The following is a 16775-nucleotide window of genomic DNA, read 5'->3' as shown; positions in this document are numbered from 1 at the left end:
AGCCATTTTTGCAAAACAAAAGGATATCAAATTTTTCTTCGGCTGGCATCCCTTCTTCACCTCTCCGGCAATTAATCAATCTACAAAACAAAGCCTGGGAAAGCTTTGAGTGGAGAAATCTCAGAGACCAGAGGCTAGAAGAAAGGCTCCGTGCTTTAGTAGAGAATGGGATGACTGAGCCCCACGGGCAGCCCCAGCGTAGGAGTCGGAGCAGTGCATGCCGGGCTCTGTAGTTTTCAGGAATCACGCCACAGGTGGGTGTTAAACAGCCTGGGGGGTGGGGGCGGGGGCGGGGCCGGGGCCGGGCGACGCTGGGCCGGACGGTGTTCGGCGGGGTGGATTCAGCTGTCTACTTGTATCTCTAGAGCCGCGCGCCTCGGAAGATAAATACATTGTTGCAATACTAACAGGAAGCGAGGGAGGGGTACCGGAGTTTGCTTTGGACTGAGTTTTGAGTCGTGTGGAGGCCCGCGATGGACAAGCTGAAGAAGGTGCTGAGCGGCCAGGACACGGAGGATCGCGGAGGACTGGCCGAGGTAAGTAGGCACGAGGCTGGGGCTGGGCTGGACGGGGCTGGGCTGGGAGGGTGGACTGTTCCTGGGATAGGGGCGTGTTCCTCCTTCCGACCCACCCGATCCTCTCTCTCCCCCTCCCCCTTCCCCTCCTCCTCTTCCACTCACTCCCCTTTCCCCTTCCTTATCCTCCCTCTCCCTCTTCCTTCACTTGAGCCAAGTTGAGGAGCCTCGGTTGTCTCAGGTTTCTGATTCTGACCCACGTTGGTGGCAAGTGAGGAAGAAAGAGAGACAAAGGAGGAGGTGGACACCTACCTCCTCCCATTTCCTTCCCAAGGCCCCTGAAAGGCTCAGTGAGGGCTCGAGGTGTCAGGACGGAGTCACTTTTCATAAGCTGAAATACTTGGGGACCACCAGAAAAAAAAAATAAACACACATACAGAGAAAGCAAAGGAGAGACAAAGAAAAACCTTTAAAAAAACAAAGGTCTGCTTCGAGTCTGTCCTGAATTCAAGTTAGTTCCCATCCACATCCTCTCTTGGCAATGAGGCCGCAGAAGCGTGGTGTCAGGTATGAGTGACCTCAGGGGGTCTGTAGTTCCTGGGACGTGGAGAAGAGTCTGATTCCCAGGGGGCCCCACCCCCACCAAACTATTCGCCAGTTTGGCTGTTAGTATCCAGGATAATGACATTACCATAGCTGTCTCCCTGTGTGTCTGTATTGTTTGGTGCTGTGCCCAAAACCTTGGTAAATTTAGTTCCCTGGTATGTTTTACTGCAATCTAATCAGCATTTGAGGAGTTAGCAGTGCCCAGTCCACTCTAAATATCCCATGACAGTTGATATTTCCAGTTTTTTTTTTACAGAATATAGACTTGGAAAGCATGGGAAGAAGTCTTAGAGGTAAAAGGGGCCCATTATATGATTATTCTTTCTATTATTGTTTATGCTTTACACTTAGAATCGTAGATTCAAAGTTGGTAACTTCCCACCCATTTCTGGAATCTCTTCTATGGAATCCATCCTCCCTACTTTCTCTCCACTCCTGTGATTTCATCTGTGTAAGGCGATCCAGGATCGCCAAGGAAAACCCCTCTACCCAGGTAGATGAACAATTATCAGTTAAATGACTTGCCCAGCATCTGTTTTCTCACTGCCAGTATGAACTGAAGGCAGAACCCAGAAAGTCATGGCCCTGAGGCCCTTCAGTCCCTCCTTTGATGCCTCTCCTCTTTTATAATATTCCTGACAAAAATCCATCTTTATTCTGCTTGAATAACTCCATGCAATTAAAGCTTATTGCCCTTTTTAGCGTTTGTTACACAGTTTTTATGTTGAGCCAAAATTTGCCTCCTTGTAACTTACATCCATCAGTTCTGTTTTCTAGAGTAATGTGGAACACACCTATTCTCACCTGCTGGTGCCTGCCCTTTAAATATTTCAGGATAGTCATCTGTAATCTTTGTCATAGCTTCTCTTCCTATCAGGATGCTTAGTTAGAGCCAGATCTATGGTTGTCAGACCTGTAGTTTTACTTTGTCCTTTTAAAAGCCTTCTGCTTTGAATATTTACTATGGTGAATGAGGAAAACAATATGGTTAGGAAGTAACATAACTTTTTTCTTCTTGTCTCACAAAGGAGACTCCAGCTGCTCCCTTACTACCCCCTCCCCCCCTCAAAAAAAAGGCCTGACTTTTCACTGTATATTGCGGCAGCATATTGTAGCAGGAAAAAGCCCAGAACCTGTAGTCAGGAAAGATCTGAATTTGAATCCTAATTCTGACCCTTATTGGTTGTGTGACCATAGACAAGTCATTAGCCTTAGGTTCCTTATCCATAAAATGGGGATAATAATTTCAGTAGCACTTGATCTCTGGATTAATTTGAATCTCAAATGAGATAATGTGTGTAAAATATGATACAAATGTCAATTATTTTTAAAATTGTTTTTTATTGTTTTCATGGGACCCTCTTCCTTTTTTCCCCTAAAATGAGGGCTGGCCTGTCTTATGAAAACATTAATAATTTTTACAAACATTTATTACCTCTTTCCCATTGCTCCCCATCTGAATAGTTTCAAAAAAAAGAAAAGAAAAAGGAAACCCTTATTACAAATGTGCATTGTCTATCAAAACAAATTCCCAGGTTGGCCATGTCCAAAAAACGTTGGTTTCATTCTGCATTTTAAGTCTGTCGCCTCTCAGGCAGGAGGAAGATAGCATGTTTCATCTTTAGTCCTCTGAATTCATGGTTTATCATTGCATTGATGAAAGTTCTAAAGCCTTTCCAAGTTGTTTAGCTTTATAATATTATTGTCATGTTATAAATTGTCCTAATTCTTCTCACTGTGCATCAGTTCAGAAGGTCTTTTGAGTTTCCTGTGAAACTCTTCATCTCATCATTCCTTACTTTATGGTAATAGTATTTTACTCAACTGTTATTATATTAATTGTCCAAGATTATGGAGGCAGTATTGTATGGTGAAAAGAGATGAGGAAAGAGGTTCAGATCCTGCTTCCGATACTGACTGCTTCTGTGACCTTAGACAAGTACCTCAGCCTCCCTGAATCTCAGTTTTCTCATCTATAAAATGATCAAGTTGGTTTCTCTGGCCTCTGAGGTTTCCTTTTCAGTTCTAACCAGATCCGGCAATCCTTTGTCTGTGATGTTATCCACCTGTATTCTCTGATATTCAGCTTCACTCTTCTGATTTTGAGATCTCACATCCAAATTCACATTGGCCCAGAGGAAGTCGCTCGTATTCGGTGCCAGACGTAGTCATATGATAGAATTTTTAATAAGAAGAGCTTACATTTGCATGGTACTTGGAGGTTTGCAAAACACTTTACCTACTTTATCCTGTTTGCTTTTCATGACTCCATGAGTTGTGAAAGTGTTATCCCTATTTTACAGATTAGGAAACTGAGGGATGTGTAGATTGTGGCTTGCCCAGGGTCACAGAGCTGTAACTTGGACCCAAGACTTTTGACTCCAAGTCCATTTCTCTTTCCACTATACCACACAGTCAACAAGCATTTATGGAGTAGACAGTTTCAAAAGCTGTGCAAAGCAATGTGCAAGGTAATCCTGTGTGTGGTGGAGTCAAATAGAAGAAAGAGAATAATTGAGAATAATAAGCCAATTTTTAAAACTTTTTTTTTTGTGCTAAAACAGTTACCACTTTTCCTTTTCAGAATGTGATGTGCTATTTTGGCAGAGGTGTCTTTGTATTAATACTGACCTTAAAGAATCTGTTTGTGGAAAGTATTTCACAATTGGCTGGTTTCATTTTAGGTAGGGTTTTGTTTTCTTTTTGTTTTGGGACTTGGATCATGACCTTTAAAAATGTTGGTCCTACTTTTTATGATTTATCAGATTTTTCGAAATTCAGATATTACAAGTGATGAAAGGAAGGGAGGCTAGTGTTGATGGGAGGTTGAACCAAATGACTTCATGTCGTAGAGAGAAAGAGCCTTGAACCAAGAGTCTGGAGGTCTGAATTCTGGAACTGTGTATGCTAGTAATCTGCTATGCAGTCTTAGTTGAGAAAGTTTACATGTCTAGGTTTTAGTTTCTTCATCTGTATAATGGGTAGTTGGATTAAATGTTCTTTGAAGTTCCTCCCAGCTTTCACCTTGAGAAACATCTCTTCCAGCTCTAAAGGCTGATTCTATAAAATGTCATTGCATGTTTTTTTCACTCTGTAAGCAGAATAACGGGAAATGTGATTCTCACCCCACCCCCGCCCTCCTTGTTTCCTGTTCTGATTTTGATTTTTTTGATGGTAAAAATATAACTTTCTAGTTTAAGTTTTTCTAAATTAGATGTTAGGTAGTTGCAAAAATCTTGTTGAAATGAAAAATCCCAGGTAACATTATGATGAATATTTCAATTTTTTTTTCATCCTAATGAGTATGGGTTTAAATTTCTCTTTTAAAAGTTGTCTTTGAAATAATATTTATTGGCGCAGTGGATAGAGCACTGGCCCTGAATTCAGGAGGACCTGAGTTCAAATCCAGCCTCAGACACATAACACTTACTAGCTATGTGACCCTGGGCAAGTCACTTAACCCCATTGCCTAGCCAAGAAAAAAAAGAAAGAAATAATATTTATAATAACTAGCATTATATAGCACTTTAATATTATAAAGTGCTTTTACATATATTATTTCATTTGGTCCTTACAACAACCCTAGGAGGTCGTGTTGTTATTATCCCCATTTTACAGATGAAGAAAATGAGGCAATGAGAGGTTAAGTCACTTATCCAAAGTTACAGAGCTATAAATGTCTGAAACAGGATTCAAACTCAAGTCTTCTTGACTCCATACCTACCTACCATATCACCCATCTGAGCATGAAAAACAGGCTCTTATAAACCCTTAAGAAAGAGAAGAAGTAAATTATTGTAGATTAATTCAGTACTCTGATCTTGTGCCTCCAAGCATATTGCAGGGGACACTCATCTTGGGTGATTCTTCTTGTCTTTCCATAAGTCATCTATAGAAGGTAAGGAGAATTTCTGACCTTCAGGTAGTACTTTTAGGTTTGGGTCTGAGGTGGGATTTGCACCAGGGTCTTCCTAATTTCAAGTTCATTGCTCTATTCACTATGAGATAATGTGTAAAGTTCTTTGTAAACCTTAAAATGCTATATAAATGTTTTTATTATTTATTGTTATTGTTATTATTTTTATGCCAATGGTTGTCAAAGTGTGGTTGGAAGACTCCTGGGGGGGTTCCTGAGACTCTTCCTGGAGTCCAGAAGGTCAAAACTATTTTCATATTAATGCTAAGATCTTATTTGCCTATTACAATACTCTTCCTTTTTCTGACCACATATCTGTATGGGACTGGATTTTCTTCATATAGTTCGACCAAAACAACAAGAGTCTTTCTAATTTCAAATTCATAGCTCTGTGCATTATGAGATAATGTATAAAGTTTCTTTATATTGCTACAGATTGAATGCAGGAGATAAGAGAACCCAACTATATTTAAATTTTTTTATCAATTTTGATTTTTAATATGGTAAATATTGATAGATATTAACCACAAAAACAAAAGCTCTTTGGGGTTCACAATAATTTTTAAGAGTGTACAGGGGTCTAGAGACTAAAATTTAGGCCTGTTGCCCTAAAATTCACCCAGTGTTCTGGAGGTTTTTGTTGTTCAGTCATTTCAGTTGTGTCTGACTCTTCATGACCCCATGTCTCGACAAAGATACTGTAGTGGTTTGCCATTTCCTTCTCTAGTTCATTTTACAGATGAGGAAACTGAGGCAAACAGGGTTAAGTGACTTGCCCAGGGTCATACAGCTAGTAAATGTCTGAGGCCAGATTTGAGGGTGGGAAGATTAAGTCCTCCTCACTCCAGGCCTGACACTCTATTCACTGTACCATCTAGCTGCCTGCTTCTGGACTATCTGACTCTTGTTCTTTTAGTAGTCTGTTGATACCTTTGCAACAAGGGGAATGTCCATCTGTTTTCTTTTATCCATAATTGGCCAGCCCTCACTTCCTTTTCCATTTGTTCGTGTTCTTTAAAATGTCGTCATAGCTAGTGTACCACAGCCTATTTATATCCACCATGTGTCTCTTGCACCCTGGGTCACCTGCAGTTGTGAATTAGTCATTAAAATTTGAACGTTGTGCATGTAATGTATATAATGTAGTGTCATCCAAAATACGGACTTTGAGGTTTACAAATAAATGTCAGACTTTGGGTTCCAAGGAGTTTCTTTCAAAAAATATTCTTGCATTTTCTCTAAAAAGTTCCAGAAACAAGGAAGAATTCAGTATTTCTCCCTTGCTGCCTAGTTGCCAGCATTTTTTTCCCTCAACAATTCTTAGCTTTCCTTTCCTTTGAACAGAAACTCATCATTCCCCCCCCTCTGTCCCAAAGTCTAAAGGGATCTTTTGTATACAAATACCAGTCTGCAAAGCCGGGATCAGATTGCGCATAAAAAAATGCTTCCCTGCGTTTCAGCAGTTCCAGTTTTCAGGAGAGTGTATTAGCAGATATGCTCTATCCAGCCTGACCTGGGAGAGCGGCCGTTTGATATGATGTCAGCCTCCAGCACGTTTCTGAAGATTTGCAAGAAAAGGTTGTTTGTAGCCTTGAGGGGCATTGTGGTTGTTGTTCAGTCATGGCCAAGTCTTCATGGCCCCTTTTGGGGTTTTCTTGGCAAAGATGCTAGAGTGGTTTGCCATCTTCTTCTCCAGCTTATTTTATAGATGAGAAACTGAGGCAAACAGGGTGAAGTGACTTGCCCAGGGTCATAGCTAATAAGTGTCTGAGGGTGGATTTGAACTTAGGAAGGTGAGTCTTCCTGCCTCTAGCCCCACCATTCTATGCACTTTGCCACCTAGCTACCCTAAGAGGACCTGAGTTCAGGTTCGAGTCTATAATCTCTGGGCACCGATGGCTGAGGCTGGTGGTAAGCTTGGAACTTCTGAGCTTCAGTAGGTCTAAGGCTGCTTGAGTGTCCACCCTAAGTTCAGCACTGATGCTGTGAGCCCCGCAAGGGAGGGGTGATGTGGCACCAGGCTTTCTAAAGGAGGTCAAATCCTACGTTGGAAAAGGAGCAGGTGAAAGCTTACCCAGCCATCAGAAGTGAAATCAACCTCATGAGCTGCACTTCCAGGCTGGATGAGATAGGGAGACCCAGTGTCCCCCCAAAAGGTCCTTTGGTTTCACTGAGTTTATGTAGAACCAGATGCACCTTGTGCCTGCATGCCACTTAGACCTGTAGGTGAAGTGTACATTTCACAGGGCTTAGGTGCAGCGCCCCTGTCTTTTTTGAGGGAGCTGGGTAAGGGTGTGAAAGGGAATAATGATCATTAAAAATTATTAAAAAATGAGACCAAAAGTGATACCAAAGTGTCATTTCCCTTTTTGTAGGTGACAGAACCTTAGAATAGGGTTAACTTAAAGACAAAAGCCCTTTCAGTAACAGAGTATTTGGGACAATGAGCCAGAACATGTCTAAACCGTGACTTCTGTGTTTCATTTGTTTTATAGTCTTAGTACCAGGAGCTCCTTAAATTTTGGTTCAGTCATAGCTTAATGATTTGTCCTGCACAAAAGACCCACTGACTCCACTAATAATCAAACATCCATAGGAATCTTGAGTTGAAAGTATCCTTAGAGAGCATTTAGCCCAATTCCCCCAATTTACAGATGATAGCAGCCCTGGAGTGGGGGTGGGGGTGGGGCAGCGTGTCTTTGCCAAGACCCCATAGGTAATAAATGATAGTCAGAACTTGAACGCAGATCCATAGATTCTAAATCATTTCCTCATTTCCTCATTTCATTCCAACATGCAGTCCAGTGTTTTTTTCCACCTTACTTCACGTATGAGTAAGAGGACTGACTGGCTTCTCATGTCATTCTTCTTGAGGTAGGGTAGGGAAGAGGCTTAGTCAGAAGTAACCCAACCCCATTGTCTAAAGACACTATTAAATCATGTTAATGATTAAGTGTCGCTGGATCAGGCTTAAGAGGCTACTCGAGTCTGACTCAGAAACTCCTGAAAGCAGAGGTGGTTTTTTATCAGCCTCGTAAAGGCAAACCATCTCGCATATCCTCCTGCTCAATGGATGTTGGTGTCCATGAATGTGTGATTTGCCGTGTTCTCATGTCATCGGGTATCTGTTTGCATGGAGTTTTGGTGTGCTTTATGTTGCAATGTAATGAGCCCTCTTCTGGGCTATGTGTGAGGGTGGGTGTGAGATGGTGTGCAGAGGAGAGATGATAGGCAAGATGCTGCCTTTTAAGAACACCTGATCTAGTGACCTACCTCCCATGTGAAGATTAAGCTCTATGACATTGTTTTCCGCATCTGGGGTACCTGGGCATCCCTCCTTCTAGGTTCTCATTCGTTAAGAAGACTGGAGGTAAGGGCTGGTCCCAGCTACAAGAAGGCATTCTTGCCACCTTCAATAATTGATCAATAAAATTAAGCGCCAACTATATGCCAGATAGAGTGCTAAGCATTGGGGATACAAAAGGAACTTATCGCATCATGAATAGAGACTCTGGAAAATGTGTACCTGTGAGATTGATAGGGTAACGGTGCTTACGCTTCCTGTTAGCTGAAGTTTGTATCTGGCTCAGAATGATGGCGGCCAGTTTCTGTTTGGTCATGAGGCCCTGGTGGTTAGAAAGTGATTTGGTAACACTATTCTATGCTTTGCCTGAGATTTCTTCTGAGAATATGGTTATATAAAGATGCTGCTATCAACTTCTTGTGGGGTACCACCCCACAAGTTGTTCCTTTTTGCCCTGTCCACTCCCCTTTGACTTTTTAATATAGGAAACAGAAAAGTTGGTAAAGACCCAGGAGAAACAAGTATGGTAATTAACTAACCAGGATCTCTTATAGTGTTGACTGTCCCTGCTACTTTAAATGTTCTGTTGGCTGCCTCTAACAAGAATGGGTTCTACATTACGGTTGATTTTGCAGACATGAAGATTCAGGCCAACATTTTATCACTGAAGTCATTTCTTTGGTGACCCCTTTACTGAATGCCTCAGGCTAGAGTGAGTCAGTTTAATAGTGCCAGTATTATTATTAGAAAGCCCTTTTTTTTACACCCCAGCAACTTCTGTAGAGGAGAATATGTTTCTCTAACCATCCCACAGGTAGCTTTTGCTCTGTGATGAAAAGATTTGGCCACTAGGATATCTGTTTAGCTTATTTTCCTCTTTCTTCTGCATGTTTCCTATCTAGGGGCTGGGGGGAAGGGAGAAAGGAGCTTAGTAAAGAGACTTTGTTCCTTACTCCCTTAGTCCCTTTCCCTGTTCGCCCATTTCCTACTCAGGGTAGGCAGGAGTGGTGGGGGCTTCCTATATGGGGAATCAAAAGCCTTCTCTTCCCCTTAAGGCCCACTTCAACTTCCCCGCTGCTCCAAGAAGGCATCCCTGATTTCTCCTACCCTTTCCATTTGAAAGAAGACTCTTCTGCCTCACATTTTTTGGAGGCTTTTGTGTAGATCTCTTCGGTCACATCCTACTGTGTAATATACTTATTTGTATATATGTTGTATCTCCACTATTGGACTGCAGGTACTTTTAGGGTAAAAATGATGTTAAATTCTTGGTATTCCCTGAGCCTCCTAGAATGCCTCATGATGGGGTGCTTATGCTTGGGCTCCAGTCCTAAGACCCTGTCTCTGGATGCCACCCAGACTGGGTGGAACTATTGCCTTGGACACAATAAGTGATTAGTAAATGTTTGAATTGAATTCGTTTTGCTCAGTATAGTCTTGTTTCACATTATTTCTTTGCCACTCCCACCCCCTTACTTGGGAACTTTCCTCATTTGTATCCTTTGTACAACTGACATATTTTTAAATTTCAGATTATTGAAACACCGTCATTAAGCTGGGGCACAAGAATCAAAGGCTTTGCTGCTTGTTTTGCCTTAGGGATTATCTTCTCACTGATGGTAAGGTCGCCCCTCTGTGGTATACTCCCCTACTCGAATTCTACTAATACAGATAAAAAAAAAAGGAGAGAGAGAGAGAGAAAATTCACTAATAGTCGCCTCGGGTGGAGGTAATTTAATAGTTCTGATTTGTTCATTGAAACGTATGCAGGATATTTCCTTTCACGAGAATCCTTGGTCACTTTGTCTTCTTAAGAACACTCATCACTTTTCTTTTCTGTTGTTCTTGTTCTAGGGGACTTTTATGCTGTGGGTGCCTCGGAGAGGACTTGTCCTTTTTGCAGCATTTTATACCTTGGGGAACATTGCATCACTTGGGAGGTAACAGACTTCTTTGTCTAAACCTGGCTAGTCCCTGAATGAGAAACTGGAACTAGGTTGTGCTAGAGGTAGGGGAGAAGAAGGTTCTCAACCAGGGATTTTGCATTTTTAAGGATCTGGCAAATACAAATAATACTTTAAGGGGTCATGGTTTTGTTGGTATGGAAATGCCTTTACTGATACGGATGGCAATCTCTCCTTCCATGCCTTAAAGACAATTTCTTCATTCCTATGGCCAAAGAAATTCGGAACTTATTAGTCAGCTCTCTGGTTATGCGCCTCTGTACACTTAATAGGTCTAGTTCTTGGTGACAGACATGCTGTCTCTCTCTGGGCCCGTATTCAAAGACTTTCCAACTTGATATGTTGGAGCTTAGGTTCTACTGGCCCCCACAGCCAGTAAGTGTCTGAGGCAGATTTGAACTCGGGAAGATGAGTCTTCTTGACTCCAGGCCTGGCACTCTATCTGCCCAGCTGCTGCAAGGCATTAGAGTGAACCTTTATTTGTGTATGCTGCTTTTAACACTTAAAAGAATAATAACAGCTGATATTGATAATTGTAGAGTGCTTAGCGCAGTGCCTCACACATAGTAGGTGCTTAACAATGCTTGTTCCCTTCTCTTACTTTGATATGGTGTTTAAGGTTTGCCAAGTACTTTATATATACATCTCATTTGATCTTTGTAGCAACCCTGTCCAGGGAGGTGCTATCATTGTCTCCATTCGAGAGTTGAGGAAACAGACTGAGAAAGGCCAAGTGATTTGCTAAATCATACAGCTAGTATGTGTTTGAGGGATGTTTCAGGCTTAGGTTTTCTTGACTCCATGTCCATTTTACTGTCCACTGTACTACCTAGCTATAATCTAAAGGGTGTGCATACAGTTTATCCTATTGCATAGCTTTCCAGCTCTCCTTTGAGGTAGATAGAATGGAATCAGGTCATTAAAAAAGGGCAAGAAGGTATTTTGGAGCTCCTCTAGTTAACAGAGCTGAGGAAGCAGGCCCAGAAATTTCAAAGGCCTTATCCCAAAATCCTTTGGCGAATTGTAGTATAACAAAGGGCTAAAAACCCCGGCTTTCTGATTGCTAGTCCCATGCTCTCTTTCCAGTGTTCTTTGTCCCTTCCTTCATGTCTGCTTTGCAGATGAGGAAACTGAAGCATCTAGAGGTTAAGAATAATTTTTAGAATCCCAGAATTGGAAGGAGCCTTGGAGGTCATTTAGACCAGCGTGTACAAGAATGGAATCTTCATAATAACATCCCCACAAGTGGCCATTCAACCTCCACTTGAATACCTTCAGTAACAAAGAATCCACCTACTCTCCAGGAAGCCTGTTCCAATTTTGAATAGGTCTAATTGTTTACTTTTCCTTACAATGAGTGTAGATCTGACTTTGGCTGCACAGAGTTTGAGTAGGAAAGGACTTTCTGGTCCATCCAGGCCAACCTATATCTCCCTACAACAGGCCTGGTCATCTAGTCTCTGCTTGAATATTGCCAGTTAAGGGGTAACCACTAACTCTTGAAAGCAGCCCATTCTGTTTATGGCTAATTGTTAGGAAGTTTCTTTTCATATCAGATCTAAATTTATCTCTTTGCATTTTTTAGCCATGGTCTTGTTGGATCTTGACTATCACACAATATGTTCACTATTCAAAGTCCTTCTCAGCTTTGTAGGGATGGGGTCTGGACCTATAGAGAACTCCCTGGTGAGGAAACTCTTTCTACCAATGCAGATCGTGACCTTTTCTGCAACTTAATAGTTTTACTGAGTTTCCTAGAGAATTGAGAGGTTAAGTGAGTGTCACCCAGTCAGTATGTGTCATAGGCTGGCCTTGAAAATATATCTTCTTGGCTTGGAGGCTAGCTCTCTATCTACTATACAGGACACCAGTTTCTTCTCATCATTTCACCTGACGGCTTGATAAGTTTGCCATATGTGTTTTTATCCAAGTTGCTGATAAAACGCTAACATTATGTGGAGTGAGTACAGATCTCTGAGACTTTCCACTGGACACCTTCTGTCAAGTTGACACCAAGCCATTCAATACAAAAGCTTGGCAAGAATCTGGCTGAACTATGTAGTGTTCCCCTTATCTAACACATTGAGTCAACTTGTCAGAAGGGGAAGCAGTGTTAGTTTGAATGACCCATTCTTGATAAAGTCTTGCTAACTCTTTATAATCACCACTTCCTCTTCTTGGTGTTTATTAACTGTGTCTAATCCATTCTAGAATTTATCCAGGAATAGAAGTCAAGGTCACTGGGCCTCTTTTTTGAAAGTCATTACAATATTTGCTCTTCTCCACCCCCTACAGTACCTTTTCGGTTCTCCATGATTTAAAAAAAAATTTTTTTAAAGTTAAAAATATTTTAAAATAAATTTTTATTGATTTCATTTGTTATTTACATCATAATAATTTTCCCCTGGTATTTCTCCCTCTCCCCTTCTCAGAGAGCCATCCCATATAACAAATAGTGTTTTTTAAAGAAAAAGGAAAGAAGAAAATCGGCACAACTGATCAGTAGATTGAAAAAGTCTGAAACCCATAAACCTCTCACCTCCACAAAGAGGTGGGTTGGAGGTATCTTCTAATGTCTCTTCATTTCCGTAAATGTTCATTCATTATGGCCATTGGCTCAGCAGTCCCATTTCTGTACCTGAGGATGTGGTGCATTTGGACCAGGTGACTTAAATTCATCAAGGGCTGCTAATGCTCTCACAGTTTTTTTTTAACTTATCTTGGCTGTCAACTCCCTTTTAGTCATTTTTGTTCTGTCTCAGAAACAGACTATTGAGCACCTCTGCCTTCTTTCTTTTGCTGTTGCCATTATCCCATCCATCTCAAGCAGTGGTCATAATCTTTTTTTGATTATCCTCCTTTTTTTTTTTTTTTTGGTGAGGCAGTTGGGGTTAAGTGACTTGCCCAGAGTCACATAGCTAGTACAGTTAGTAAGTGCTATGTATCTGAGGCCAGATTTGAACTCAGATCCTCCTGACTCCAGGGCTGGTGCTCTATCCTCTGTGCCATCTAGCTGCCTCCTCCTTTTTCTTTTTAAACGGTTAAACAACTCCTCCCCACCCTCCCCCCCATTTTTTTTTGTGGTCCTTAGCTTTGGTCACCAGCCTCTCAGCTCATCCTGAGCTTTAGTATTCATGACACTATTTTTACTGGATTGTGCCACACTTTATATTCTTTATCTGTTATTTGGACTTGTCTTCTGTCTTCTGTATATACCTTTTTAAAAAAAATTAAGTTGGTTGATAAGTTATCTCTGTATCCGCATAGGTCTCTTCCTACAGATTTCCCTTTTTCTTCCTTGTTAGAATTGTTTCTCATTGTGTCTTCAGTCTTCTGCTTCTTAGTCTTAGATGCTTCTTGAGTCTACCATCTTTCCTGTGCTGACTTCCACTATAGAAGTGGGAGCCACTGTCGTCCGTGCTTTCCTCCTTCTCCTTATGATCCCTTTGAAATCTGCTTTGAATCCAGGGTACAAGTCAGACTTTGCCTGGCTCTCATCTCCTTCTCTGTCACAGACCCTAGGAAGAAATAGTCTCTTGTCCAAAGGTATCATTCCTACCCCAGCAGCCAGCTCTTCCGACACAAATACAGGAAATATCTTTGTCTGAGCCCTCTGTATTTTGAAAGACGAAATGATCATTAAGACAAAAGAAGTTGTTTTCTGTTCTGCTTTTGGTAGAGAATTCCAGCAAATGGCGACATCATTGAAGTTTCCCATCACTCCTGCATCACGTGTCGGGCTCATGAAGTGTTTCCTGAACTCCTCAGCCATTTCTTCTTTCTCTCCAGGTGGTTTCTAGCCTATTTGAGTGGCAAAATCACTTTTGTTTCTCCCTACATTGATGGTCGCCCAGATCTTCCACAACCTACTTTTACTTTTTGATTCCTGTACAATAACGTATTTTTTTAATGTTCAAGGAGATCCTACCCCCCATCCACTTTTTACTTATCTTGTACCTTTTGAAGAAGATATACCCATCCGGAGCCATATTCCAGTCATCGGTTTCATCCCACAAAGTTTGTCATTTTTAGGAGTTTCAGTTACTTCCTTGTGGTAAGATGTACTCCCATCCATTCTAGTTTTGCCCCCGAAATCAAGAAACACAAGTCTAATCTCTCTTCTACGTGATAGCTCTTTAGATGCTTGAATACAATTATGTTTCCATCAAAGGCCTTTCTTCTCCAGGCCAATTATCTCCAGTTGCTTCAGTCAGTTTTTCAAAAATATGCTTCTTTCCTCCTTAACATTCTGGTTACTGTTCTTTGGACATGTGCCAGCTGGCCTTTGTTGTTCTTAAAATGTAAAACCTAGAATGGAACACAGTGTTCTAGATGTGGTCTGATCAGGGCAGAATACAGTGGGACTCTCTGTCCTTGCTCTGGACAACGTTTTTCTCATTGGCTTGTTTTGGTTGCCAAATCACCCTGTTGTTTCCCATTGAGCTTGCAGCCCGCTGAAATTCCAGATTTATTTCACATGGTCATGTTCTGCTCCATTTTGTACTAATACATGATTACTTGTACCCGCCTATAGATTTTACTTTTCTCCCTGTTCAATTTAATTTCAATAGATTCAGCCTAATATTCTTGCCTATTGAGAGCTCTTTACTTTCTGATTCTGTTATCTACCATATATTACCTGCTCATCTCAGGCTTATACCCTCCGCTTATTAAATAAGAATGTCTTTTTCACTTTTATCCAAGTTATTGAAAAAATATTAAAAAACAAAAGGCCAAGACATCATGGCAGAGTGAATAGGGCACCGGGTTAGGCATGAGGAAGACCTGAGTTCAGATCCTGAATCAGATGCTTTTTGTTGGTGTGACCCTGTGTAAGTCATTTAATCACTCTGTGGCTCAGTTTGTTTATCTGTAAAATGAGGTTTGGGAGTGGTCTTGATGGTCACTTCTAACTCTTCATTTGTACTCTTTGGTTCTAATCATTCACCTGGTTTTGAATCCATTTAATTATGGTTTGTTATCTAGTCCAGACCTCTCCATTTTACCATGAGAACAGTATGAGATGGTTTTAGATACCTTGCTGTAATCTAGTTATATTATGTCTTTGTCATTTGCCCAAATGGAATTCACCCTATCATTAAAGGAGATGAAGTTAGTCTGGTCTTAATGAACCATGTTTCTTCTTAGTAATCACTACCATTTTTCTTTCTATATGCTCACAAACAATCCATTTAATAACACGCTCTAGAATTTTGCGAGAAATTGAAGGGAAGTTCACTATAGTTCACCTATCACTTGCAGATTCTACTTTCTGCCCTTTTTGAAAATAGGGACAATATTTGCCTGCTTCCAGTCTTACGACTTTTTTTCCCTCCATGATTATTCAGGGGTCACTGACAGTAATTTCAATAATCACCTCTTTCAGTTCTTTTCAACAGATCAGTGAAGGTCACTAGGTGCTCTTATCTCTTCACATATCTGGATTTAAATGCCCTGTTGACCATTTTGGAGCTACCTTTCCCAGTCCAAACAGCAACATTTTTTACTAGAAAAAAATAGAAACAAAATAAAAACTCTTATCTTATACTCATTCCATTCATGCAAACAAAAAGTCTAATCCCTTCTATGAGTTACCTTATGCCCCATAGCTTAATTTAAAACAAATAAACAAAAAAAGCCCTTTTTTGTTATTCTCATTACAATTCATTACAAGCCTTGCTTAATTCAGAGTTTTAGCACTTCTGACAGTATTCTTATAGGACTATTTTCCTCTCATTTGTATTCATGCTGTGTTAACCTTCCATCATACCTATATCTATGTTTTTATCTATCTCTGTATCTAAGTCTAGATCTATATCTATATGTTTCTATATCTACATCTGTAGTGATATCTGTGTATATGTCTATATCTATATCTTTATAGATGTCTATAGAGAATGAAAAGAGTAAATTTATTATTAGGGCAAATGATTTATCTCTGGTAATTTAACATCCCTGTGCCTATTTCTGTACTTGTAAAATGGGGATAACTCTTGTGTTACCTATCTCAGTGGGTTTTCTGAGGATCCCCAAAATGCTGTAAGAGTCTGAGTTATGGTTATTAGTAGAATTGTTTCACTCCCCAAATTACTTATACTTACTTTTCTGTGAGTACGTTGAATTTCTGTAGTAGAATGCAAGTATCTTGATTCTTGAGAACAAAGGTTATTTTTTTTCCCATTATTTCTCTGATAGGGAGCATAGTGTCTTGCATATATTAGCTACTTAAAAAACACGAGTTATATTGAACTGAATTGTTGTGGTTACTACACAGGAAAGTTCCTAGCATTGCTCTTTCTTACTGTCCCTAAACAGTGATTAGATTATTTAAAAGTGCTTTGCTTGCTCTTGGCAGTAGCTTCTCATCTTGTCTGGTCCTAAACTTAGTATTTATATGACCATGGACAAGTCATTTAACTTTTGAGCCTCAGTTTCCTCATTTGTAAAATGAGAATAATAGTGCATGAGGG

General features: G+C 40.6%; 1 protein-coding gene across 3 annotated transcripts in view; it reads left to right on the top strand.

Moving 5' to 3' along the window:
* The first annotated feature begins 295 nt into the window (after nt 1-295).
* SFT2D2 (SFT2 domain containing 2) overlaps nt 296-16775 on the top strand; it is a 33177-nt gene continuing 16697 nt past the window's right edge. For 2 of the 3 annotated variants that reach the window (XM_020974629.2, XM_078156508.1), the window contains exons 1-3: nt 296-536; nt 9874-9960; nt 10196-10281. In XM_020974629.2, coding sequence (XP_020830288.1) covers nt 474-536; nt 9874-9960; nt 10196-10281 — 236 coding nt within the window. In that variant the 5' untranslated portion in view covers nt 296-473. The remainder of the gene's footprint in view (nt 537-9873; nt 9961-10195; nt 10282-16775) is intronic. The other variant, XM_020974632.2, reaches the window with a different exon arrangement.

The sequence above is a fragment of the Phascolarctos cinereus genome, unplaced genomic scaffold (assembly GCF_003287225.1).
Source record: "Phascolarctos cinereus isolate Bilbo 61053 unplaced genomic scaffold, phaCin_HiC Scaffold_5;HRSCAF=322, whole genome shotgun sequence".
Lineage (NCBI taxonomy): Eukaryota > Metazoa > Chordata > Mammalia > Diprotodontia > Phascolarctidae > Phascolarctos > Phascolarctos cinereus.
Note: the sequence above shows the minus strand (reverse complement) of the source record. Positions and strands in the feature narration are given on the sequence as shown.